The sequence below is a fragment of the Cryptomeria japonica genome, chromosome 2 (genome assembly GCF_030272615.1).
Source record: "Cryptomeria japonica chromosome 2, Sugi_1.0, whole genome shotgun sequence".
NCBI lineage: Eukaryota > Viridiplantae > Streptophyta > Pinopsida > Cupressales > Cupressaceae > Cryptomeria > Cryptomeria japonica.
Window position 1 is genome coordinate 133,454,816 of NC_081406.1, and position 23,245 is coordinate 133,478,060.

Sequence of the window (23,245 nt, forward strand, 5' to 3'; positions counted from 1 at the left end):
GAATGATCATCAAATGAAGGAACAATAGCTTGAAGTTTTTTTTCATCATAGTTTATCGATAGGATAGATGATTGAATGAATGAGAGACTTCATTTATCTCTCATTCAATCATTTATCTTACCGAGGCTATCATGCATTAACACTAACAAGGTCTCATATGTTCTTTTCACTATCCCTCTATACTTAGGAATCCCACCTAGCATTTAGCCCTTGCCTCACAAGGAAGTGCGCTTGTGATTGTCCTTAGCAACCTGGAAATTGCACTCTTGCATTGTCCATCTCCCCCTCAAATCCGCCCTTCTCATAGTCACTATACCACATGAAGGTGCACTCAAGGATTAGTCCTTGTCAATGCCTAAATCCTGCTCAAAGACGCGTCCTTGTGCATCATCAATCAGCACCTTAGGTTTATCCTTATGCACATAGAAATCCCGCCCTAGTTTCTTGTCCCTTTGCATCATGAAAATGCACTCAACTCAGTCCCTCTACACCCCTTAAAGGTGCCTCTCCATTTGTCCTTAGAGCCTCTGCAATCCCACATTATTCTTGCATATCTCCATAAACCTGCCTATGACAGTCCCTACCTAGCATGAAAATGCGCCCTAAAGGGCAGACCTAAAAAGCAGGAAATTTGCATGTTGAAGCAGAGCAGATTAATCAGACAGAGTGAGAATTGTGTGTTGTGGATTGGCCATTCAACCTCACTTATATACCCTTTCAAGGGCGCATCAAAATGCCAGCCAACCTAAGGTAAAATAATTAAATAATAAAACCCCTCCAAACGTGTTGACAAGAAAGGCCAACCTAAGCAAAATTACCCTCTCAAACAGGTGAAAGAAATCAAATTAAAACATGTGGAATCAGCAATATGATTAGGACCAACTTGAAAACAAATTGTTAAGGATTTGAGAGGTTTTAGAGGGAAGAAATTTAAGAAAATTAAAGCAAAGGAGAAAATTCCTTACCTGGCCAACCCCTATTAAGGACAAAGTGTTTTCTTTGAACACATAAATAAAGGTGATCATTTCAGGTTCAATTCAATCCAAATAATCTACACAGAAGAGTAACGAATTCAAGATAAGAAGAACGAATTACAGAAGAGGAGGAACAAGACAAACTATATCAGAAATTGCTCATGACTTGTTGTAAAAGGAGGAAGTATTTGCAAAGCAAAGACAAGTAATTCACAAACAGGTCTGAACATTTTCACTATCATTTTTTCATCACTTCTAAATCTGACATCAAAATTTCAAAGTTGAAAATGTCATTTCCAGATTTCAGAACAATTTATAAAGTTTTGTAGGGCAACTTTGTTGATTGTTGATGTTTCACGACTTTCCCATTGAGTAATGATAATCATAAAAATTCTTTTCAGGTTCTTCAAAACAAGTTTAAAGTGCAGGTTTAAGCTTCTAATTTCCGTACCACAATTTGCTTGCACTACAATTAAGGGTTTTTTGAATTAAAATATGTTTGTATTCACTGTAATGTCCCCGATTTTGGCCTGGAATTGTTTGTGTTAGATTTTTGGAGAAATAAGGGAAAAATATTTAATTTAATATTATATAACTATCTCATTATATTCATTTAAAAACATACGTGAGATGACTTCATATTTTATTATTAGGTTACCGATTCGTCCAAGATGTATGCCGTATCCAGGTACGATACATTTCAGATTCTGAATAGTTTTGGAATCTCAGTGGATTCGGATAGGGTTCATTCATTTTCCTTGTGAAATGCTTCTGCATTTTCAACCATGAATCTGTCACGTTTTTTTTACGAATCAAAGTCGGACATGATTTTCGAATGTTTTTTTCCTACGTTACCCCAAGTTTCCGGGACGGGGGGACGGGGGGACAGGGGGACGAGTTTCCGAGACGGCAAATTTTTTTGCCAAATTTGGGGACGGAGGGGAACGGCTATATAAAATATAGGGAAAATTTAAAATATATAGGAAAATTCTAAATGTTCATATGAAAACATGGATAAAGCATGCATCTATACATTATATTCATATGAAAACGTGGATATAGCATGTGTATGATACTATGAAAACATTTTAGACTCGAACATACAACAGTATCAATAGACTCAATACTCAATATGCACTCATAATTCAGAATTTCAATTCATTCACATTGTCAATATGCATATCATAATAGATATTAAAGAAATAACATACAAAATGCCCAAAGGCTACACTGCTGCCATATTGTTTCATTGTCAATTGCGATATGGAAATCAAAATAGTACTAAGTAAATACTAAAAAGCAAAGTATAATATTTATTATTTAATTTATTTTCTATTTATAAATTTTAAAATTTATACTATGAATTAATTTAAAATTATAAATATTTGATATGAATTAATAAATTTAATGTTGCCTTTTAATTTTTGATAGAATTCAATACTAAAATAATTGATAGTCATTTTTTAATTTTTTTTCAATATAGATGGCCCATGTTAGAAAAATATAGATAGTCGTATTTTCAATAATTTTTTATAACTATTTTGAAAAATTTGAATTGATAGAGGGCCCATGTTAGAAAAATTTAAAAAAAATTGAAAATACGACTTTTTTATTTTTTTAATATTTTTCCCTAGCCCTAGATGTGGGGGACGTCTAGCCGTCCTCGGGACGGCTGGGACGTCCCCAATCCGTCCCCAGCCGTCCCTGGGGCGTACGGACGTCCCCCACAGCTAGGGAAGCCGTCCCCCTGTTTCGGGGACGTCCCCTCAAAATTCTGACAATTTGGGGACCGGGGGGGGACGTCCCCTGGCCGTCCCCAAATCCCCTAAACGTCCCCAAGACTGGGACAGGGGTTTTCAAGTAGGGGACGCGTCCCCGAGTTTCGTAGTTTTTTTCCCAATTTTCGGAATGAAAATGAGTCGTGTAAACCATAAAAGGATAAAACGAAAAGTTGGAAAGCACATTTTTTTGTTTTCTCCTGTGTTGTGGCGGATAGCAAGAAGAAAGGACACGATTTGGGCACAAACTGAGCACGACACGGGTGAACAAGGCACGACGCAAGCACACTTTCTCCTGTACCTGCGGTGAGAGCAGCTGTTTTTCTTCTGCGGCAAGAACAGTTGTGCGAATGGGAGCTAAGCCATGGCAAGGAACGAGCGATCACGACCAGGTAAGTTCCAATTTTTTAATTTATTTCATCTTTTGCTACACGATATGATTATAGTTTTAGACAAATTTTTATTTGTTTGTTTACTTTATATGTTTATTAAGTTTAAATTTAGATTTTTATCATTTAATGATTTATATTTATATAATAATAAATCTTAAATATTTAAATTTAATTTAAAGCAAAAATAAAATTATTCATAATCATTAAGTAAACATATATCATATATGTTATAATGATATTTTTACAAACTTTTAAATTACAAAATAATTAAAATATTTGTATTTAATTTAATAATAATATAAATTAAAATTAAATAGTTAAATATTAAATTTTAATTTGTATTATTATTAAGATAAATACAAATATTTAAATTATTTTGTAATTTAAAAGTTTGGAACTGTATTAATATCATTATATGTTTACTTTCATAATTATCAATCATTTTCACTTTAAATTAATCATTGATAATATTTGAGATTCTAAATTTAATTTTTTTTCTACTTTTTAGGTTGCATATATGTATATATTTATGATTTTTATATTTTTTGTACGGATGTACCCAAACGTACCCAAACCCCCCTCCAAAAAATTTGTTGTACCGGCATACCGTACCCACGTATCCGTATCTATATCCATACCAATAACTTAGTTTTATTAAATTAATAAAGTGACTTAAGTATAAAATAAAAATAATTAAAGGTCACTTAAGAAATAATAAAGTGTACCCACCCGAATCTTCTAGAAGGAATCTTATGATGGGTTATGAAAAGAATAAATGGAAGAGGGTAATTCATGGTTGGGCATCAGTTGTTTGTTATCTTCTCTTGTATTATGGTTGTGGAGGCAAGGGCTGTCCGCATATTTGGTCTTAGAGAATGAAACCTCCCTTTGATCTGCATAACTGAGGAGGTGAGAGATCCTCCAAAGGGTTGCCTTGAGAGTGAGGAACACTCAGTTCTTCATATTGAGCTAATTGAGGCTTTATATCAGATTCATGGAGTACAATTCTTGTTAAAAACTAAAGCTTTGGGGTGAATAAATGGTGGTACTTGGGTCTACACAATTGGTGAAGCTAGGCGAATTTCCTTGAAGTATTTGGAGGAGTGTTGTGTGATTTGCAGGTGATCAGATCTGAAGAGGCATCAGACCATCTTCCATCACGATTTTTCTCATAGTCCATTGGTAATGCATCATTTCATGGATGTGAAGACAGCGATATCTTTTGTGGAGTGAGGCAATTCATTTGTAGACAATTTGGGGTTGATTTTGTAGAGTATTCAAAGCTCTATCAGACTCAGACTGAAAATCGTGGCAGGCAGCCTCCCCTTTGATTTTACTCACAAGTCTTCTAAATAGCATCGAATCTCAGTTTGTAGGACAGCGCCACACTTGCCAAGGAAGGGTGATTAATTTAGAAGAAAAATAAGGACTTGCAGCCAGCCAATCATCAGTATATCAGACTTCAGTGCACCAGTAGGGGCGATCCGTGAAGGAGATTGATCTATCACATTGGAGGCCTCTTTGACATCAGTATTGCATGCTTCTTCAAGGCGTTGTAATCCAGGTTCACTTGCAATTAATAATCCATTGTAATTTCAGTTTTTATACTTGAGTCCATGGCTGATATTGGTCTTCAGAAGTCTGAAAATGGTCAATAGAAATCAGTTAATGTGTAGGATCATATCCCTGTCATTGTAATGACTCATTTGGTTATCATATGAATAAAGATTGAAGAAGTATTGACTGCATCCTAAACACAATTTTTTCTGAGGATGTTGGACAACTGTTTGACAAAATGTTAGTTAGCTGATTGCTCATGATTAAGGGTTATTTTTTTATGTGATGCATCTCTAGGGAGCTGTTTATGCATTCTTGGTAACTATTCAATCAATCCTAGCCCTTGCTAGAAGTCAAAGTCAGTCAAAACATGTGTTGGAAGGATTTCCTATCAAACTGAAATTCTGAAACTATCTATCAGCAAGACCTAAACTTGATAACAGCAGATTGATTAGACAAGCATTTGTAAATATCCCTTGTATTTTTCAGTCATACTACCGCAGTGGATATTACATTCACAACCAGGATTCATTAATATTTGTTCTTTTTCAGGATGAGATTGAAAGATGATGGTGAGCAATGAGGAGCTCTACAACTTGGCATCATCAAAAGGAATGAACTTCACAACTTGAAAGGAGGACTCCACCAAATCAAGAGGACAACATTTGCAGGGATAAGCTCAAGAACTTCAAAGGACATCCACAAGGAGGCAAATCAAGGATGAAGGACTGGACCATGAAAAAGGCTTTCAAAACAAGAAGGATAGCTTCAACAAGTGAAAAGATCATGGCTCAACAACATGAAACGAATCAAGGTCCAAGACAAAGAAGAACATTACTATGTAGAAGGGATTCCACAACAATATTGGATTTCCAAATCCCTTGGAAATCCAAGATCAACGTTAAAAACAACAAGGATGGTACAAGACAACATCAAGGTTTTCAAGATGATGAAGAAGTGATTACAACATGAAGGATTGATTTACATCAAGGAGAATCACAAGATAACATCAACGCAAGGTTTACACTTCAAGGGGATGATGTCAAATCAAGAGCTACACCATGGAATCCAAGTCCAAAGCAAGGAATTTCAAGGTCAAAGAGTATCAAGGAATTAATTCAAGATTCCGGAGTTGAGGATGGATATGCATCACAAAGAGAAAGATTCCCAAACATGAGATGTAAAAGTAAAAGGTGATCAAGGAAAGTGATAGTTTCAAAAGAGTTAATTGTTGATGTGAGTTTCATGCACGATCGAACATAGAATAAAGTATTGAATACTCTATCCTCTCTTGAACAAAGACTTTCAAATGTTGAACCATGTGATCACTTGAGACGACTCCAAGGTTTACAATGTTAGGTATTGACATGTTGGATAGCTTCAATGGTTTGATGTGTTTTGCTGCTCCTCAAAGGGACTTACATAATTGTTCTAGGAGATGAAACTTCTTAATCACAATGAATGTTGTTTTACAAATGATGTTAGAATGGAGCTCTTTCCTACTACTACTAATGATCTTTGATAAAAAAGTGAAAAAGAGGTAAGGTTTAGGAATGCTACACTAATACTAAGAATGCAAGAGTGATGGACAATCTCAAGTGAGCTCAACTAAGCTTTATTTTGACATGCAATGAACATCTTCACAAGGCTAGTGCGATCTTCTAGGGATAGCTAATGATTTTCAAATCACTACTATAAACATAGTACCATCAAGATGAAGCATATCAATGAAGGAATAGTAATTGAAGTTAAGCTTGGCTAAAATGAGTTCAGTCGACTATGCAAGATACTTCACCATCGATGAAATATTAGTAGTATGAACAATGAGAGCTTCACTATCAATCATTCTATTCTATCTCTTTTTGTCTTTTTTAAATTTTAAGTTCTCTCATAAAAGGATGAAGAAACAAGCAAATGCTCCAAAACACAATAATTCACCAACACTTCAATGACTTTATTACTTCTGACAACATCAAAGCAACAATTCTTCAAAACTCTTCTAATCAATCCTTTACAAATGAAATGAGTAGGGCTTGTATGGTGCTCCCAAATACAATGAATGGCCAAGATTAAATCAGAATCAAGGGCCAAGATCTTGCAACCTAAAAACCTAATTAGGGTTTGTTACAACAAAACCTAATCTTATTGCAAATTATTTAATATCAGCCAATGGGAACGTGACATCCATTTGGCACAAACTTCGAGGAATAAATACTCCAATGAGAAAAATGACGCCACATGGGATCATAACAAACTATAATCTAGAAGTTTTTTTCCCTTATCCTTTTCTCTTGTTGCAAATTCAATGAATTTGGACACCATGAATTCAATTTTGGTTATTGGAGCAACAGGCACGTTCTTCAACTAATCTTCTATGAAGCTAACCTCGTCTAAGGCAAAGGCAAAGGCAAAGTTTTTCTCCAATCCTTGACCAAAATCTTTAGTCCTGTTGGCGAGTACCATGAATGATTGTATGTCTTCTAGCTGCTTCTCTAAAGGCGATCTGATTGTCCCAAAGAATATGACATTCACTCTCTCAAACAGCAAATCGGCATCTATGTGAATTCCTTCATTCATTTCCTTCTCCAGTATGATTTCAACTACCTCCACGATCTTATCATGCATCAGGTTTATTGCATTGTCTACTTGGGTGCAACCACTGCTGATATCTTTGAAGATGACCTTCCTCATTCAGAGCAAGTTATACCACTGCTGCAATTAGGCAATTGTCCATCTTTCAATACTCCATTCACCAAAGTCTGCTTAGGTAAATTCTTCATTGCTTGCAGTTCAGTTATGGTGTGATCTCTGGTGAAAGTGAAAACATCATAGGCTGCCATAAGGATTTGAGTTCTTTCAAGAACACCTGAGACTTTATCAAATATCCTTACTAGCTCCTTTATGAATGCATTTGCCTTCTTGAAAGACTTATTTATCCAACTCTCCATCAGATGGGTTGAAGATCTCATAGTTGAACTACTCGCGACTCGGCTCGACTCACCAAGCCCCTGAGAAAAAAACTTGGCGAAAACTCGGGAAAAACTCGGGAACGTAAAAACACGATTAATTTTAATAAAAAATGCATTTTTTTTGCAAAATTTAATGAGAATATGCATCCAATGAGTCAATAAATGATAACACAAAAGAAACAAGCTGATTCTAGATATATTTGAATGCAAAGTGTCTACGAAATCGCATCCTCATGAGAAATGCTGATGGCTGGAAGCAAAATAGTAAATAGTTTTTGTAAAACCAAAAGTAAATACAACTTCCTCTTCCCAGCTCTAGCCAAACCTAGTTTCAAACTTTCATCATATTTGAAATTTCATCATTCATACTCATAGTTTCAAACTTTCAACTCTAAAATGTATAATACCAAGATTTCTTCAATGCTAATTATGTTGTTATATGGAGCCTAATCAGACTCGAGGTTAAATTTTCCCTATTTCCATCAACACAGTTTCCCCCTATATTTTTTGAAGGGGGTTTGGAGGCAGCGCCCCCAGGTTGGGGTCAAGGGGCATCGCCGAAGGATCCTGAAATTTGACTGTCTGGAAAATTGAAGAATCCTCCAAAAACTAGATTTTGCATTACAACTCCTGGAGGTCCGAAACCACTCTCAAACATCCTGAAAGTATATATGGAATATAACTTAAAGTATGAGTCACTTATACTTAAATGTTATATTCCATGTGTATATTCTGATGAAGAGAATGAAACTGACCTGAAAAAACAAAAATTTGATAATTTTTTCACATGTTTGGGCCTGTTTTTTTAGTCTAGCCGAGTTTTTAAAAGAAACTCGGCGATTACTCGACGAGTTTTTGATGCGAGTTAAAGTCAGAAAAACTCGCAGAGCTCAAAAACTCAGCGAGTTTTTGCAACTCGCCGAGTACTCTGCGAGTGTGCCATCTATGGAAGTTCTCATCTTCTCTAAATTATCAATTGTGTCTATGGAGGAAGCAGTGGTGGTGGTGTGCTTTAAGGATCATGTTGCCTTAGCGGTTCCTTGAACTGCTGCAAGTAGCTTCTCAACGCACTCACGTCTTTCTCTAGTTTCTTATTCTTCTCTACTTCCAACTTCAACATATCATGGACACTCTTTATTGTATCATTCAAGTCTTCCATCACCTGCTCAGTGGTGGGAGTACCTAAATCAATAGTCTCCAAGTCATAATCTTCCGCTATGATCTCACCTTCAAGCTTGTGTACTCTTGGAGTGGCAATTTGTATCACTTGAGATCCTATATTGTCTTTTGTTATCTTTGATATCTTAGTAGCCTTTTTCTTTTCATCTTGTAGCATCGTAAATTGTCACCGAGCCAATTTACACCTCCTGTTTGTGCCCCTACTTTAGCGTGTCATGTCCTCGTCACCTTTCTAGGTCCGTTTTGTGCCTATTCTCCAGCTTTGAAGCCATGAACAGCCTTTTGTGGGTCCTACCATGTGACACCCACCTTATTTTACTATTGTCTGGGCTCTGATTGGAGAGGGACCATGGCACCTAGTGTCCTAGTCCCTCCTAATCTGGCCTCAATTTAAAATGGAGTAGGTGCTATAACTCCCCTATAAGATTTTATCCCCATGGCTCTGCAAGACCATTGGAGGTCAACCTAATTGATAATTTAACTAGATACCGCTATATAAAGACATTTTATCAACCTAATTCCAAATATCCAATTTAAGCAATCAATTTCTAGTATTCTTGCATTTGAGAATGCATTCATTATCAAGCATTTTCAAAGATCTTCAAGGCTGCATATTCATCAATCAACCATTGTGGAGCAAAATTACATCATTCCTATGCAAGCATGTGTGTGTGATTAAATTTTTTTGTCATGTTCATGCCATTTCATACAACATATGTGATTACATTCAAAGAACAAAGCATCATCATCAGAAATTACAGATCTAAGGTATATCTTTCTAGTATTTATTTCAGTATTTGCAATATTTCATTCAAGGTTAATTCCTAAACTGAGGTTTGACTTAAGCAAAACCCTAATCCCAACAACTTCCCCTTCTTTCTATGTGCAGGAAACAAATACAGAGCTACGTTTGGGAGGATCGACAAGGATTTGCAAAGACAAATAGGGTCACCTTTTGACGGCGAGAAATTCAAAGGACCAGGGTGACCAGCAGCACGGTCCTAAAAAATCAAGTTGAACTTCTAGGAACAGATCCAAATCATCTTCTTCTGCTCAGATCCAGGTTGGTGTCTCCATACAACAATTATAGCTTATTGCTAATGCTTGATCTCTTCAAGATTCACCCATTTACCCTAATTTCAGCATTTTCACAATTCAACTTAGAAAGAGAGAATAAAACCCTAAGCTAGGTGGAACCTACTCAGAATTTTAGAGCTTTTTCCATAGAGGGATCAAGCCTAGATCTATTAGGTCCCTCCCTCTTTCAATGTGATGGTCTTTTAAGCAAACTTAGTGGTTTTGTTACCTTAATGATGAAACCTTAATTTTCACCATTACACAGTTGTCCCTTAAGCTATGTTTAGGAAACTGTCTAAATCATCTACAGGCTTTTCTTCTATCAATATGACTTCCATTGCTAGTCTCTCCTTAAGCCATGCTAGGATGGCAAATTTTTCTTCTCCTACTTGCACGTCTTTGAGTTGTTGATCTCCTCAGGGTGGACAGGATACTTCTTCATCTTCATTCTCTATATCCACATATACATCTTCACCTTCTTTGCTATTAGCTTGCTCATGTGGAACTGAATTATCTTGGACTTGGGGTTGTTTCCCTTTGCCTATCTTCTCACCTCTACTATTTTGGATTGTAGACTCCATGATCTATACTTCCTCTAGGTGGTTAACTCTCCTTATCAATTGCTTAATTCATCTCTACATCATGTATGGAAGAAGTACTAGTAGAAGGATGGCCTGAATTTGATTTATGCTTTTTGTGTGATGATCCTTCTTTATGTTTTGTGAAATTTGCCAAGTGTTGGGGCATTCAATCGAGGAGTGTTCGTACAATTTGAAGATAAGAAGTACACAAGTACTCTTCACACAGGGAGAGTCCAGCCCATTGAAATCACAAAATGTATCGCCAAGTGGTTATGGAAATCAACGAGGGTGAAACCAAATACAGTACGACTCCAGAGGACGTCCTATCATACAATGCCGACAATGTAGTGAATGGGGACACTTATCGAGAGACTGCCATAACAAGAAAGACAACATACAATTATTGTACAAATGGTGTGGACCGGGTGACCATGAAGACACCAACTGCCCGAATCAAGAGGGGGTTAATATGCTGGACGTGGAGGAACAAGAGGACGTAGTTTTAGCAATCACAAGAGCACAAACAAAGAAGGCGATGTATTCAAACTCTGGTACGGAAAAGGAACAAGAGGAAGTAGAACAAGTGTTGGTGAAGGAACGAGTAACTTCCAATGGAACTGCAAGTATGTCATTGCGGGAGTCAGAGAAGAATATAGTCCAGCAAGTGCTACAAACAACCGTACCCATCAAGGTGGCAAACCTTCTTCAAACTATGCCGCAACTGAGAATGGCAATTGCCAATACAGTCGGTGAAGACATAGTCATCCAGAAACAATGTAAGCCACACGAGGAGGAACTAACGGGAAAACCATCACCCGAAGGGAATGAGTCCAGTGATCCAATGTTGCTGACGATGAGCATCAGGAGGAAGCCGACGATCGTCGAGATGAAAATAATGGGGAAGAAGTTGACAAACACCATTGTTGATGGAGGCTCGGGAGTAAACGTACTACCAAAAGACACGTGGAAATGTTTGGGGAAGCTGAATCTTTGGCCACCAAACTTCCACTTGGTAGGTGCCGACCAACCCAGCATCCAGCCATTGGGAACATTGATGGCACAAAAACTAATGATTGGGACTCAAAAAAATTTCTTGGACTTTGTACTCATCCGGTTACAAAAGGTGGTGTACGATGCACTCCTCGGGAGGGGATGGTTGGTTACTGCCAAGGCGAATCATAACTAGAAGCGAAACACACTCTCAATCGAGAGTGATGGGAGGAAGCACATCATTGACTTGAGGAACTAGGCGGTGAGTGAAGAACTGGCACCCTCAGACTCTAAGGGTGGAGAGTTAGGTATGGACGGAGGGAGGAAAGGCATGAAACCCAACAATGAAGCAGTGCTCAAACTAGAAGATTGCTTTGAGGATGAGACGAGTTCTCTTAATGGATTATTTCACTGGCAAATGGTGGATTATGAAGTCTTCCACCCCGACTGTAACATGCTACAGATTGGTTAAATGGAGGAAGTGCAAAGTCCAATAGGCTCGAAGGAATTGTATGGGGTAAGGCCGTATGAGGAGAAAAAAAAGTTGCAGGAATAATGAAGCACATCATCTGTATGCTATAAGGGGGTTGTATGAAAGAAGGTTGTACAAGATGAAAGCACATCATCCGTACAACAAATCCGTACAGAATTTGGAAGCACACCATTTACCTCAAAAGGATCCATATGCCCTGTGGAATACTACCCAAACAAGGAGTAAAGACTTGGGGTCAGAAGAGTTTCGTACCACAAATCCGTACAGAGGTGAAATTCAAAAAAGTCACATAGACAAACCGTACATTAGCAGGGTCCGGGGTTGGACGAAGGGAATAAAGCTCAACCCATATGAAGGAGTCCATACGAAAGGAGACACGAAGGCAAGTAAAGACCAAGCCGACATCACATCAAACTGTCGGGAGGAAATTACCACCATACGGACGTCAAACTGCCAAGAGGGAATCACCGTACGAACATCAAACCGCCATGAGGGAATCACCACCATACGGACATCAAACCGCCATGAGGGAATCACCACCGTATAGACATCAAACCCCCATGAAGGAATCACCATCATACGGCCACCTTCTCCTTGCCACATACATCACCTCAGAACCGTACGTCCAACTGTACGACATAATTGTGGAATAATCGTACAGACTTCACGACGGTCATTGCTTTGTATTGTACGGCTTTCAGCTTATTCTGTACGACATGGCAAGTTCATTCATCTCGTACGGTATCACAGGTGCATTCCTTTCGTACGACACCTAGTGCATCATTCCCTACTACCAATGCACATTTCGAAGTTCCAAGGAGTTATTGTTGTACATCAATTCCGTCACGTACAAACAGATCATATTGCCCACACCATACGAAGGATACTTCATCTCGTACGAACAAAGCCTATTGTTGACACTGTACGACCAAAGCATTTCTATCACATTGTACGACAGTGGTTGCATCCTGTACGGGAACACCAATCAGTCGTACATCATCAACCTCAGCCTGCGTGTGGAGTTCTCATCGTGTCATATATGGTACAATCCTCTCAATGCCATCATTTCGTACAACAAAGTGGTTTCTTCACGACATGTTGCAGACGTTGGTTAAAGCTCTTTTTTGGCTTCATCAGCATTGTTTTTGGCGTCTTAAAAAATCACAAAAAAATCATGTGCGCCATGGAGTTTCGTGGGGTTTTGAAGGTTGTAATTTGGTGGGGAGGAAACCTGGTGCAGGACCCTCCGAGGGGCACTGCCCCTTGATCCCGTTGTCCCCAAACCCCCACAAGGGGCGCTGCCCCTTGACCCCGTTCAAGGCATTGCCCCCAAACCCCCTTTTGATTTGACGGGTACACTACATGTTGGGGTTTTCCAGTACAAGTCATTGCCTACACTCTTGCCATTAGTCTCACTAGTCTTTCCAGATATTACTTAATGTTAACTTGTCGTCTGGAAGACGACTTTTTCTTTGGGGGGGATAATGTAGTTGGCATAAACTGCATATGGTTATGTTTGATAATTTTGCTCACCTGACATTGTATTAATTAATTGTATTAAGTGGTTGTCACTCTTGGTAGTTATGTGTCGGTTGGTTGACGGTTGTGTACCTCTCGGCAACTGTCAAGTTCTTTAAATATATTGTGTACCGCCAAGGAAGGTAGTACGGTATTGGGGGATCTATTGTAATCCTTGGCCGACCATCTCTGGTCTTCTTCTTTGTAATGATTGCATGTACTTCCACTCACGCTCATGCTTTTTGTATCTTCATGGGATGAATCTGTCTCTCCCATCAATTCCAATGTCAGTTGTGCATTCTGGCTCTTCAATTTCTGAATTTGGATGTTTACCCATTGTCGTGTGTATGCTAAGATTGGCTTCATCAAGTCTTTCAAATCAGTGATCTCTACATCAATCCAATTGACCTCGACCTTCTTGTCTTTCTCTTGCTCATACATCAGATGGAGGCATTTTCCACTATCTTGTGCTTGATCCGGAATGTCTAAAAGTTTGCACATCTTGATGATGTCAATTGGTAGCCTTGAGCACATCTTTCTTCCTATGTCTAGATCATCTTGGGTATTCATCCAATAGTCTTCCAACTGTAGCTTGTGTTTGTCTTCTTTCGTTATCTCTTCTCATGTTGTCATAAGGATAAAAAAAAATCTCTAGAGAAGTATGGGATAAGGAAGTGGGATCTCAACTGTTCTTCTGATTTCTCCACTACATATAGCGATGGGCATACTTCTAATGATTGGCCAACTAGGATGGAAAAAGCAATCCCTATTTTATATCTATTCTTTTGCACTTTATCATATGTGGTCAATTGTCTCACTAACTCAAGCAATATTATCTTGTTGATAGGATAGCATGGTAGCATGTAGGGCGGACAAGAGCATCCTTGAATTCTTATGTAGGTGAACTTGGGAAATTGTATATACCAAGCACCAAATTTATTTACTAACTCTTTTGCTTGTAGGGATAGTCTTTGATGTATGCCGCCTAGCAATGTTCTTGTCAAGTGCATAGTGAAAGCATCATTCACCCTCCAATAATGTGCTTTGCCAAGGTAGTGTAACTAGGTATAGGATTCACATGATCTCATCTCTCCAACTCCCATTCAAACTAGACCTCTATACATTAATCCTACATATTCATGAGCTCTGGCTAGTGAGTCTATGAGATATGAACTCATGTAAAATGTCTTAGTGTGTTGAAGCCTCTTCAACTGTATGTCAAGGTTAGTGCTTATGATTCTTTCCCAATTGATCTTTTCTTTTCCAATTGACATTGTTTCCATGAAACAAAACATCTACTTCTCAAACTGATATGCTTGAGGACTTCCCGTAACTTGGTTGAGTAGAGTGATCAAATCAATTATGTGCAGCCTCCTAGATACCTTTGATAAGTCGAGTCCGGTCTTCAATACCCAATACTAGTTGATTATGCACAGGCATTTGTCGGGATCATCATCGTAGACTACTTGCACTCCTTTGCTCTTGTAGATCATGCCTTTGTGATCCTAGATGTGAAAGGCTTTGTCCATGGTTGTCTCAAATAGGTAAACAAGTACTCTACCATCAGGTGCCACTATTGTTCTGGTGCTGGCATCATAGTGTCTAGCACACTCGACTATCAATTCATTGCATTGGATGGCTGGGAGAAAACCTGCTGCATTCACTATCTTACTCTCAACCATCTTCTTTGAGAATTTGGATGGCTTGCTTGTGTATAAGGGGCCCTGGAACTTCTTCATGTCAATTTGGCCGAGATTGATGTCTTCTACATTGCTCCAAAATGATGTGATCTTCGATTCATGCATCACTCCTCTTCAATCCTCCTTGACAAGAGTTTGCCTTGAGACTGTTCCTGCCTTTGGGGCTGCCATGCTCTACCTGAAAGACGCATCTAAGTTAGGGTTTTGATATAACTTTAATGTGTACAATATCTAAAAATGCATCTACTTTAGCAATTCCTCCTAAAAAGCTTATAGAATCATTGAAATCTTGATTAATTACTAAAACCCTAGGTGTAAATATAAACCCTAGACTGGTTAAAATCTGAAAATAATCCTCTAATCATAATGAATTGTGCATTTACATGCTAGATGATCAAAAATGTGATAAAAAGCTTATAGAATCATTGAACTCTTGATTAATTACTAAAACCCTAGGTGTAAATATAAACCCTAGACTGGTTAAAATCTGAAAATAATCGTCTAATCGTAATGAATTGTGCATTTAAACATGCTAGATGATCAAAAATGTGATAAAAAGAAGCATCCCATGACTGAAACCTCTTTAAAATAATGAACCTGAAGCTGTACCAGCATCATACTAAGGTCTGATTTCAATAAAAATGATTCAATATGACCTGATTCGGACCTGCAAACAAATTCTAAACAGCCCGGTAGCTTAAAATTGATCTTCAATTTCGCAAAATTGCCCTTGTGTCAATGAGCTTTCGCTGTGATAGTGATGTCAATTGCTGATTTCTTCGCTGATTATTGATAATGACTACACTGTTCTTGAAGAATTCACTGATTTGCAATAAGGAACTCACTGACTGCTGAAGTTGAATTCGCCTTGCTTGCAATAACAAAGTCCCTGTCCTTAAATGACAATTTGCTTGGCAAATGGAGGATTGGCTGAGTCTTAAAGGAATTCGTCTTCTCTTGATCAAAATCATTGTGCATGAAGCATTAAATAGTGCATTGATCAAATGGAATGATCAATACAACCTTTATAGAGATGTAAGGGTGTGCCTCGTGATTGTATTAGGCCGACTTGATCTTTTATTCAATCTTTTGCAATTGAGAATTTCTAGACAAAAGACAACTTACTTCACCCTTTCAAATTTGAATTAAAACGTTTATTTACTTCCTAGCAGGGCCTTCTTGATCACAAGCGCTCTACCATACCTCATCGCTGATTTTGGATAAGCATAAAAAAGTTTGACTTTTACTTGAGCACTGATTGGGATGGATCGGACTTTTGCTAGGGCACTGACTAAGACAAAAGAAAGATCGCATGTTTGCTACCCCGCTGATTGGAAAAGTTTCGTACTTTTTGGGGGTCGTCAATTGAGAAAGTTCGAACTTCCTGGGAGGCACTGACTGAGGTGGATCGGGCTCTTGGGGAGCATTGATTGTGCCTTCAAACTTGTTGATGATCTTCTTTTATCTTCTTTTCACACTTATGCCTTGAATTGATCCTCCCTTCATCATTATCTTGATCATTAACTTAAACATCTTCTTCTATCCTTGGGCGGAGATCTTACCTAGCATTGATAGTCACCTTGTGAGGTCATGAATTTGACAAGGCACTGACTAAGAAAGGTCTGGCTTTGGGGGGATTGACTGAGCACAAAAGATGTTAGCCTTGCTTACTCAATCAATTTAATTTTCTCAAACATTTAACACTTACCCTTAGAAATGTTTATCTCGCTAAGAAAAAGGGCATCTCATCATAGATCTGACTTTCAGAGGGTCACTGACTGAGCAAGAGAGAGATCGGACTGTAATATCCCGAATAATTTTTTTTTTGGTTTAATGCAATAAGGATTACAAACAAACACCATAACCCGTTAAGGTTAGAAAATATAATATCAACACTGCTGAAAGTAACCCTTCCACTTTCTGATCACCAAGAGCCCAATCTGGGAGGGTGAGAGCAATAATTTTTTTTTTGGTTTAATGCAATAAGGATTACAAACAAACACCATAACCCGTTAAGGTTAGAAAATATAATCTCAATACTGCTGAAAGTAACCCTTCCACTTTCTGATCACCAAGAGCCCAATCTGGGAGGGTGAGACCATACGGTGTTCCGGGGATCGTTAGCACCATAAACCAACTGACAGTTGAATACAATAATGGGCGGCAAGCCAGCCCCTTCCGCTTATCCAGCAGGTAAACAAGAAACTTGACGGTAAACCAGCCAAGTGAACAACTCACCAAGACATAAATCACTCAACCGCAATGTTTCAGCGAGAGGACTGAATCACATCAAAGCTCAACTCGACCGCTTATTCAGCAGGAGGACCATTACAAACATAAAATCACTCAACCACTTACTCAATGGGAGGACAGAACTTCATAACTGAATTACAGAGCAAATAGGCGACTAAGCCAGCCTCTTCCACTTATGCAGTGGGCAAGCAATACTAGAAATGGTTAGTAGTACTACTACTTAAACTTATAGTTCAGAAAGATAAGATTAGAGATAATATCCAATACAGATTACAGCAAGAAACAAATAACAATTTAACTCAAATCATGTTACTGTTGCTGTACCAAAAATCTGAAGTCAAACAAGCATAACTAGTCTCAACCGGCAACACCAAACTGATCATAACTCGCTCAAATGAAGTTGGAAACACCCCAAATCAAATGCGAATGAAAGATATAACCTGGACAATGAAACACGAACACAAAACCTGCAGTCCAGTCGCCTCAAAACAGAAGCACACATCCCAATGCACCCCTAGAATGGTACGGCCCAGCTGAAAGGTACGATTTGCAACTAAAAATCCAATTCTTCAAATCAACGGCTATAAAATTGCAGACTATATCCCCTCCGTGCCACGTTTTGATAGAGCCAACACCCAGAATGAAGGAATCACTTGATCAAGAGGTATGAGCAAAATATGGTTTCAGCAACTCCGTGACCAGCAGCAAGGAAACACTCCAAAATCCACACAAAACACTCCACACTCAGCAAAACGCTCTCTAACAGCACTGGAAATACAAGAACACAGCTAGGTACTATCTTCCAAGTACGAAACTGAGACTTAGCTAGGAAGCCACACTTCGAAGCTCAAATTTTCAATCGCCAAACCGGCAGCATAACAATGCAATTTCATAAGCTATCCAAATGGGAGGCCAAGCACCTGTATTTATAGTTTTTTCCTTTGAAATTCAAATGTAAATGCCCTCAAATTCACCTCCAATTTGCATTTCATTTCACTCACACATGGCGTCCAAATGACATTTCGTTTCATTTCCCAAGGTGAGCGCCCAAGTTGCATTTTTACCAATAATTTAAACAAGTTCAAACTTGCCGAAGTCTTCAATAATAACATAATGCATTCTTCAAATTTCAACGCCTAACTTAGAAAAATATAAGATTGATATTAGATATAAATATGTCTTTTCCTAAGTCGCCCAATATATCATTAATTGGTAATAAAATAATTAAATATTAAACCTTAGGATAAGGAAATAATATTTAATTAAATCACTTATGACTCCAATACTGATTATCAACAAAATCCAAAATGAAGTTGAGCAATGAAGACCACTGAACTGCTACAAGATCAGGACCCTGTCCAAACTACTAAAAATAGAATTGCTCAATACTGTCACTTACTAAAAATAGTAAGTCATGAAATACTCCTCTGAAAAACATGATCTTCGCACCCGGAGAAAGAGCTTGGAAAGCTCAGTAAGACAGCATCATCCAAACAGCCAAACCCTAACTTACTAAAAATAGTAAGTTCTCACTTCACCAAAGAATCAAATGCATGTTATACCACCCTGGAGCTCATGAAAAACCCAGAAGGAAACCATAGACAGAATTGAAGAATTCCCTCCTGGTAAACCCTAAAAAGCTCATGCAAAACTCCACAAAAGTTGGAAACCCTAATTCTCCTTTCCAAACAACCTATGGGTCTCCGGAATAGGCCAATGGACCATTGAACTAATCACTGCGGAGAAGGGGACATTACAAGGACTTTTCCTACCCCACTAACTGAAAGAGGTCGGACTTCGGAGGTGGCATTGACTGGAAAAGTTCGGACTTTTGAGGGGGCACTAACTGAGAGCTAAGCCAAGGTGGGGGTTTTAGGGGGTCACTGACTATGACTCAAACTTGTCAAATTTTGTGAGTAGCACTTACCTTGCCAACTCAGAGGATCCTTCGTTGTCATCAAAGCCTTCTCATGCAAACTAAGCCTTCATCTTGCATCAATCATCTCAATCCCATGATTGATCTTCATACTTGCATTCATTGTCTCCATCTCTGATGATGATGATCAAATGAAATGATCAACATAGATCGTTCATAACCAAGGTGTTGAGGAGCAAACCAACTTCATCTCATCTAAAGGATCCGACTACTGCCAAACCTATTTAAAACCTAAAACTAAAACAAAAAGAGGGGGTCCCCATTTGTGATGGGGTGATGTGTGAAATGGTCACAACATTAATCAAAGTTAGAAAATTGATCAAGATGATGCAATTTGGGAATATGAACCATCACAATCAGACAAAAGCTTGGAAATGTTGAGTATCAAGAGATATTTTTCGCAATGCAAAAACTTCTTTGTGATGGAGAAATGTTACAAGATATACATGCTAAGGTGGCACCTAATCACAATCAACCGAGTGATGCCAAGTTAGCATGTCTAGGTGCATTGAACCTAACTCATCAAAGTAGGAGAAAATGACATGTTGCACTACAAATATTATTCAATGTACCTAACCTCATTTCGCATTGGTCCAAATTCAAGGGAAGGACATGTGTCCAAAATGTTGTAGTGATTTCATTGGTCAATATTGAATGTATGTTGGTGGTTGTCGTAACTACCCTAATTAGGATTTTGTTGTCTAAATCTTAGTTGTTGATTCGTAATCAAACTTGGCCTTTCATTTGTAACCAAGAGCTCTATATAAGGTTTTGCCTTCCCATTTCTAAAGGTTAATAGTCAGAGAATAAATCAATAGTTAATAGTTAGCAACTAATCTTAGTCTTAGAGTAGGAGGAGAAGAAATTGTTGCCAAGACTACGTTGAACTTAATACATAAATTTCATTGGAGATATGGTGGATCTTGGTGTCTTGTTTCTACATTTGCATAGTTTCTTTCTACTTCTCAGATTTAGTTAAAGTTAATTGATTTTGATGGAGAAATGTGATGATATGTGATCAATTTCTTGGTGTTCATCCACCTCATTGTTGCAATAGCTTAATTGTGGATGTTCATTTGAATTGCACCAGCACCGGGTATTTCAATGGATTTTTACAATATAAAAATCATTTATTACATTTGGAGATCGCATCAGTTTTGTGTGGTTCTTGTTATCGTGGCAAAGCAAAGCTTGATTTGAGGAGTTTGTCTATCTAAGCATCATTCATTATCATCATTGTCCTTAGTTTAAGATTAGATTTCCTTACCCTTTATCCTTTTGTCTTTTATTTTTCCAAGTTAGTTTAGTGTTCCACATTCCAACAAAACGTAAATTCCTTTGTGTTATCAGCAGTATCACATCAATACACTAAGTCTATCCAACATCATTAAAGTCGCATTGTTTGCATTGCAAACCTTGGGGTTGCCTTGTTGATCAGAAAGTTTAGCATTCGAGGTTTCCTAGTTCAAGAGAGGATAGAATACTTAGTATTTTATTCTTTATTCAAAGTGTCCTAAAAAACACATTAACAAGTACCTAAAACCTGGTAAAATAACAAAGGAACAAATAGACTCTAGGCATCTTGAAGCTAAAACATTCCAAAAAACTTGCTCAAACCTTGAGTAGTTATCCTACTTGGCTGATCTCCTTTTTAAGGCTGCCCCTAACTCCAAAGAACTTGTAGAGTAACTAGAAAGACTCCAATCCACTTCCATTATCCTTTTATCCATACTATAAGTCAAGAATGAGAATGTTGGATATTACTAGAAAGAGTGAAAGCTTTTTCATCCTCTTCAAAACAGTCGTCAACTGAAATTTGTTCCACACAAGCCTCTTCTAAAGGCCACTCAACAATACCAAGGGACTCTAGCAAAGGGGCATTAATTGAGGAAGGGTTTCTCATGACAACATTATCTAGCAATGGCTCCACTTCAATCTGAGACTGACCAAGCACCTTGAGAACTTTCCTCTACGCATTTTGCAACCTTTTGATGTTCAAGCACTCAAACATAGAGTGACCAGCTTGCTATATGGCATTTCAAACACATAACCATGGATTCCTCATAACCAGTATGTTTCACCCATTCACCCAATTTAAAAGGCAACTTAACTGAAGAAGGAACCTCTTAGCCACATATGCAAACATACAGAATCTAGCAAACAACAAATGATTTCTAGAAATGGTCACTAAATCAAAAGCTATAAGCTAACTAACAATGTAAGCTATACCATTCAAGACCTCAACCTCCTAGTACAATAGTGGCAAGCTCGAAAGCTTCACCCAAACAAGAACCTTGCAGATGCATTCATTTATATTCTTAAATTATTTGAGTAATTATTGCCATTACACATTTATTGTATGTATGATAGTTTGTCGCTCAAGAAGATAAGTGCAAGTGAGTACATACAAATTTGGTTCTACAATTTCCAACCTAGATGCAAATTATTGAGTAGATCTTGCAGATTGAAACTAAGACAATGTGAAATAAATATCAAAACCTGGAAAAGGACTGGTGAGATCCAGGACACGAATGGGCGATATGGAGGACGCGGATCTATGCAGGTTGCGGCCTGCATGAGGGGGTTGCCGCTCTTGCATGTGCTTGTTCTTGGGCTTGTTTGTTTCCTCTTCGTGAGCTGTGTGTGGGGTTGGGCATTGTCAAGCCCACGGACTGTGGATTGTGGCTATTGGACGGGGTTGGGGTCGGCGTTTTTCCTTTTGTGGCTATAGATTCAAACTTATTCTTTTTATTGGTTTTCTTCTTTGGTTTCTGTTGAGTGTGCTTTCGGGGCGGTGTGATGATCGTAGCGTTGGGATTTGAGAGTTTTTGCCTATGGTTATGGCTCTAGGCGAGATGTCTGGTGTAAAATCCCCTTTGAACTTTCATGCAGCGATTGGGATTTCTTCCCCAAACCAAGAGACAAGAGTGTTTGATAACAGATTATTCGCCAATGGAATGGGTAATGGAGATTTTGTGCCTGCAAGAGGACCCTGTATTCCAAAGGTAAATGGGTGCCTAGAATGCTCTAAGGAGAGACCCGTTTTGCTGATTTGGCCAAAGTCCATTGCAGAGGACATTGAATATTTTTCAAAGCATGCCTTGCTATGCAAATTCGTGGGAATGAGGATTTCGCTTCAATTTGTGGAGTCATGGTCGCAGCAGACTTGGTCTCCTGAGGGGGAAATGGACGTTATGTTGCTGGCAAACAACTACTTCATGGTGGTTTTTAACTGCATGGCAGATCAGAATAAAGTTTTTGAGGGTGGACCTTACTTCCACAACCAGGTTGGTCTTTTTATGAAACCTTGGCATGCGAACTTCAATCGCTCATTGGAGTTGTCGAATTGCGGTCTTGTTTGGGTGTATCTCCCTAGATTTCCTGTTGAATGCTGGCATAATGATATCTTGCACAATGTGGTTGCACTATTGGGGAAACCTATGGAATCCTCTCAACAAATGTGGGAAAGAAAGGTAATGACTTTTGGTCCCATTTGCGTTGAATTAGATTTAAGTAACCCTCTTCCAGATTCTTTGGAAATTCGGGCGGGTTCACATTCTTGGGTTCAACAGCTAGATTATGAAACGTTGCCATTTCGTTGTCGTCTTTGCCATAAATATGGTCATCTACAGAGAAGACGCCCAAGATCTAAACCGTCGAAGACTCAGTCATCTCAACCCCCTCACAACCCTCTGAGGGGTGACAAAGGAAAAGCTCCTTTGCCTGGTGAGGTTGCAAGTGGTGGGGGTTTTAATTCAGCTAAAGTTCGCAATAAGAATCATGGTCAAAAGAGATCATTTAAGGAAAGACAAGAGGGAGATACCTTTAACTAGTTTTAGGTTTTGGAC

The 23,245-nt window shown here is 38.4% G+C and overlaps 1 protein-coding gene across 3 annotated transcripts in view; it reads right to left on the reverse strand.

The window, feature by feature from the left end:
• Nucleotides 1-23,245, reverse strand: part of LOC131073252 (P-loop NTPase domain-containing protein LPA1 homolog 2) — a 237,335-nt gene that overhangs the window by 197,953 nt on the left and 16,137 nt on the right. The window contains exon 3 of one of the 3 annotated variants that reach the window (XM_058009658.2): nucleotides 966-1,051. The exons of the other annotated variants lie outside the window; for them this stretch is intronic. Within the exon in view, the coding sequence (XP_057865641.1) occupies nucleotides 966-1,025 (60 nt within the window). The 5' untranslated portion in view covers nucleotides 1,026-1,051. The remainder of the gene's footprint in view (nucleotides 1-965; nucleotides 1,052-23,245) is intronic. 3 annotated transcript variants of the gene reach the window in all.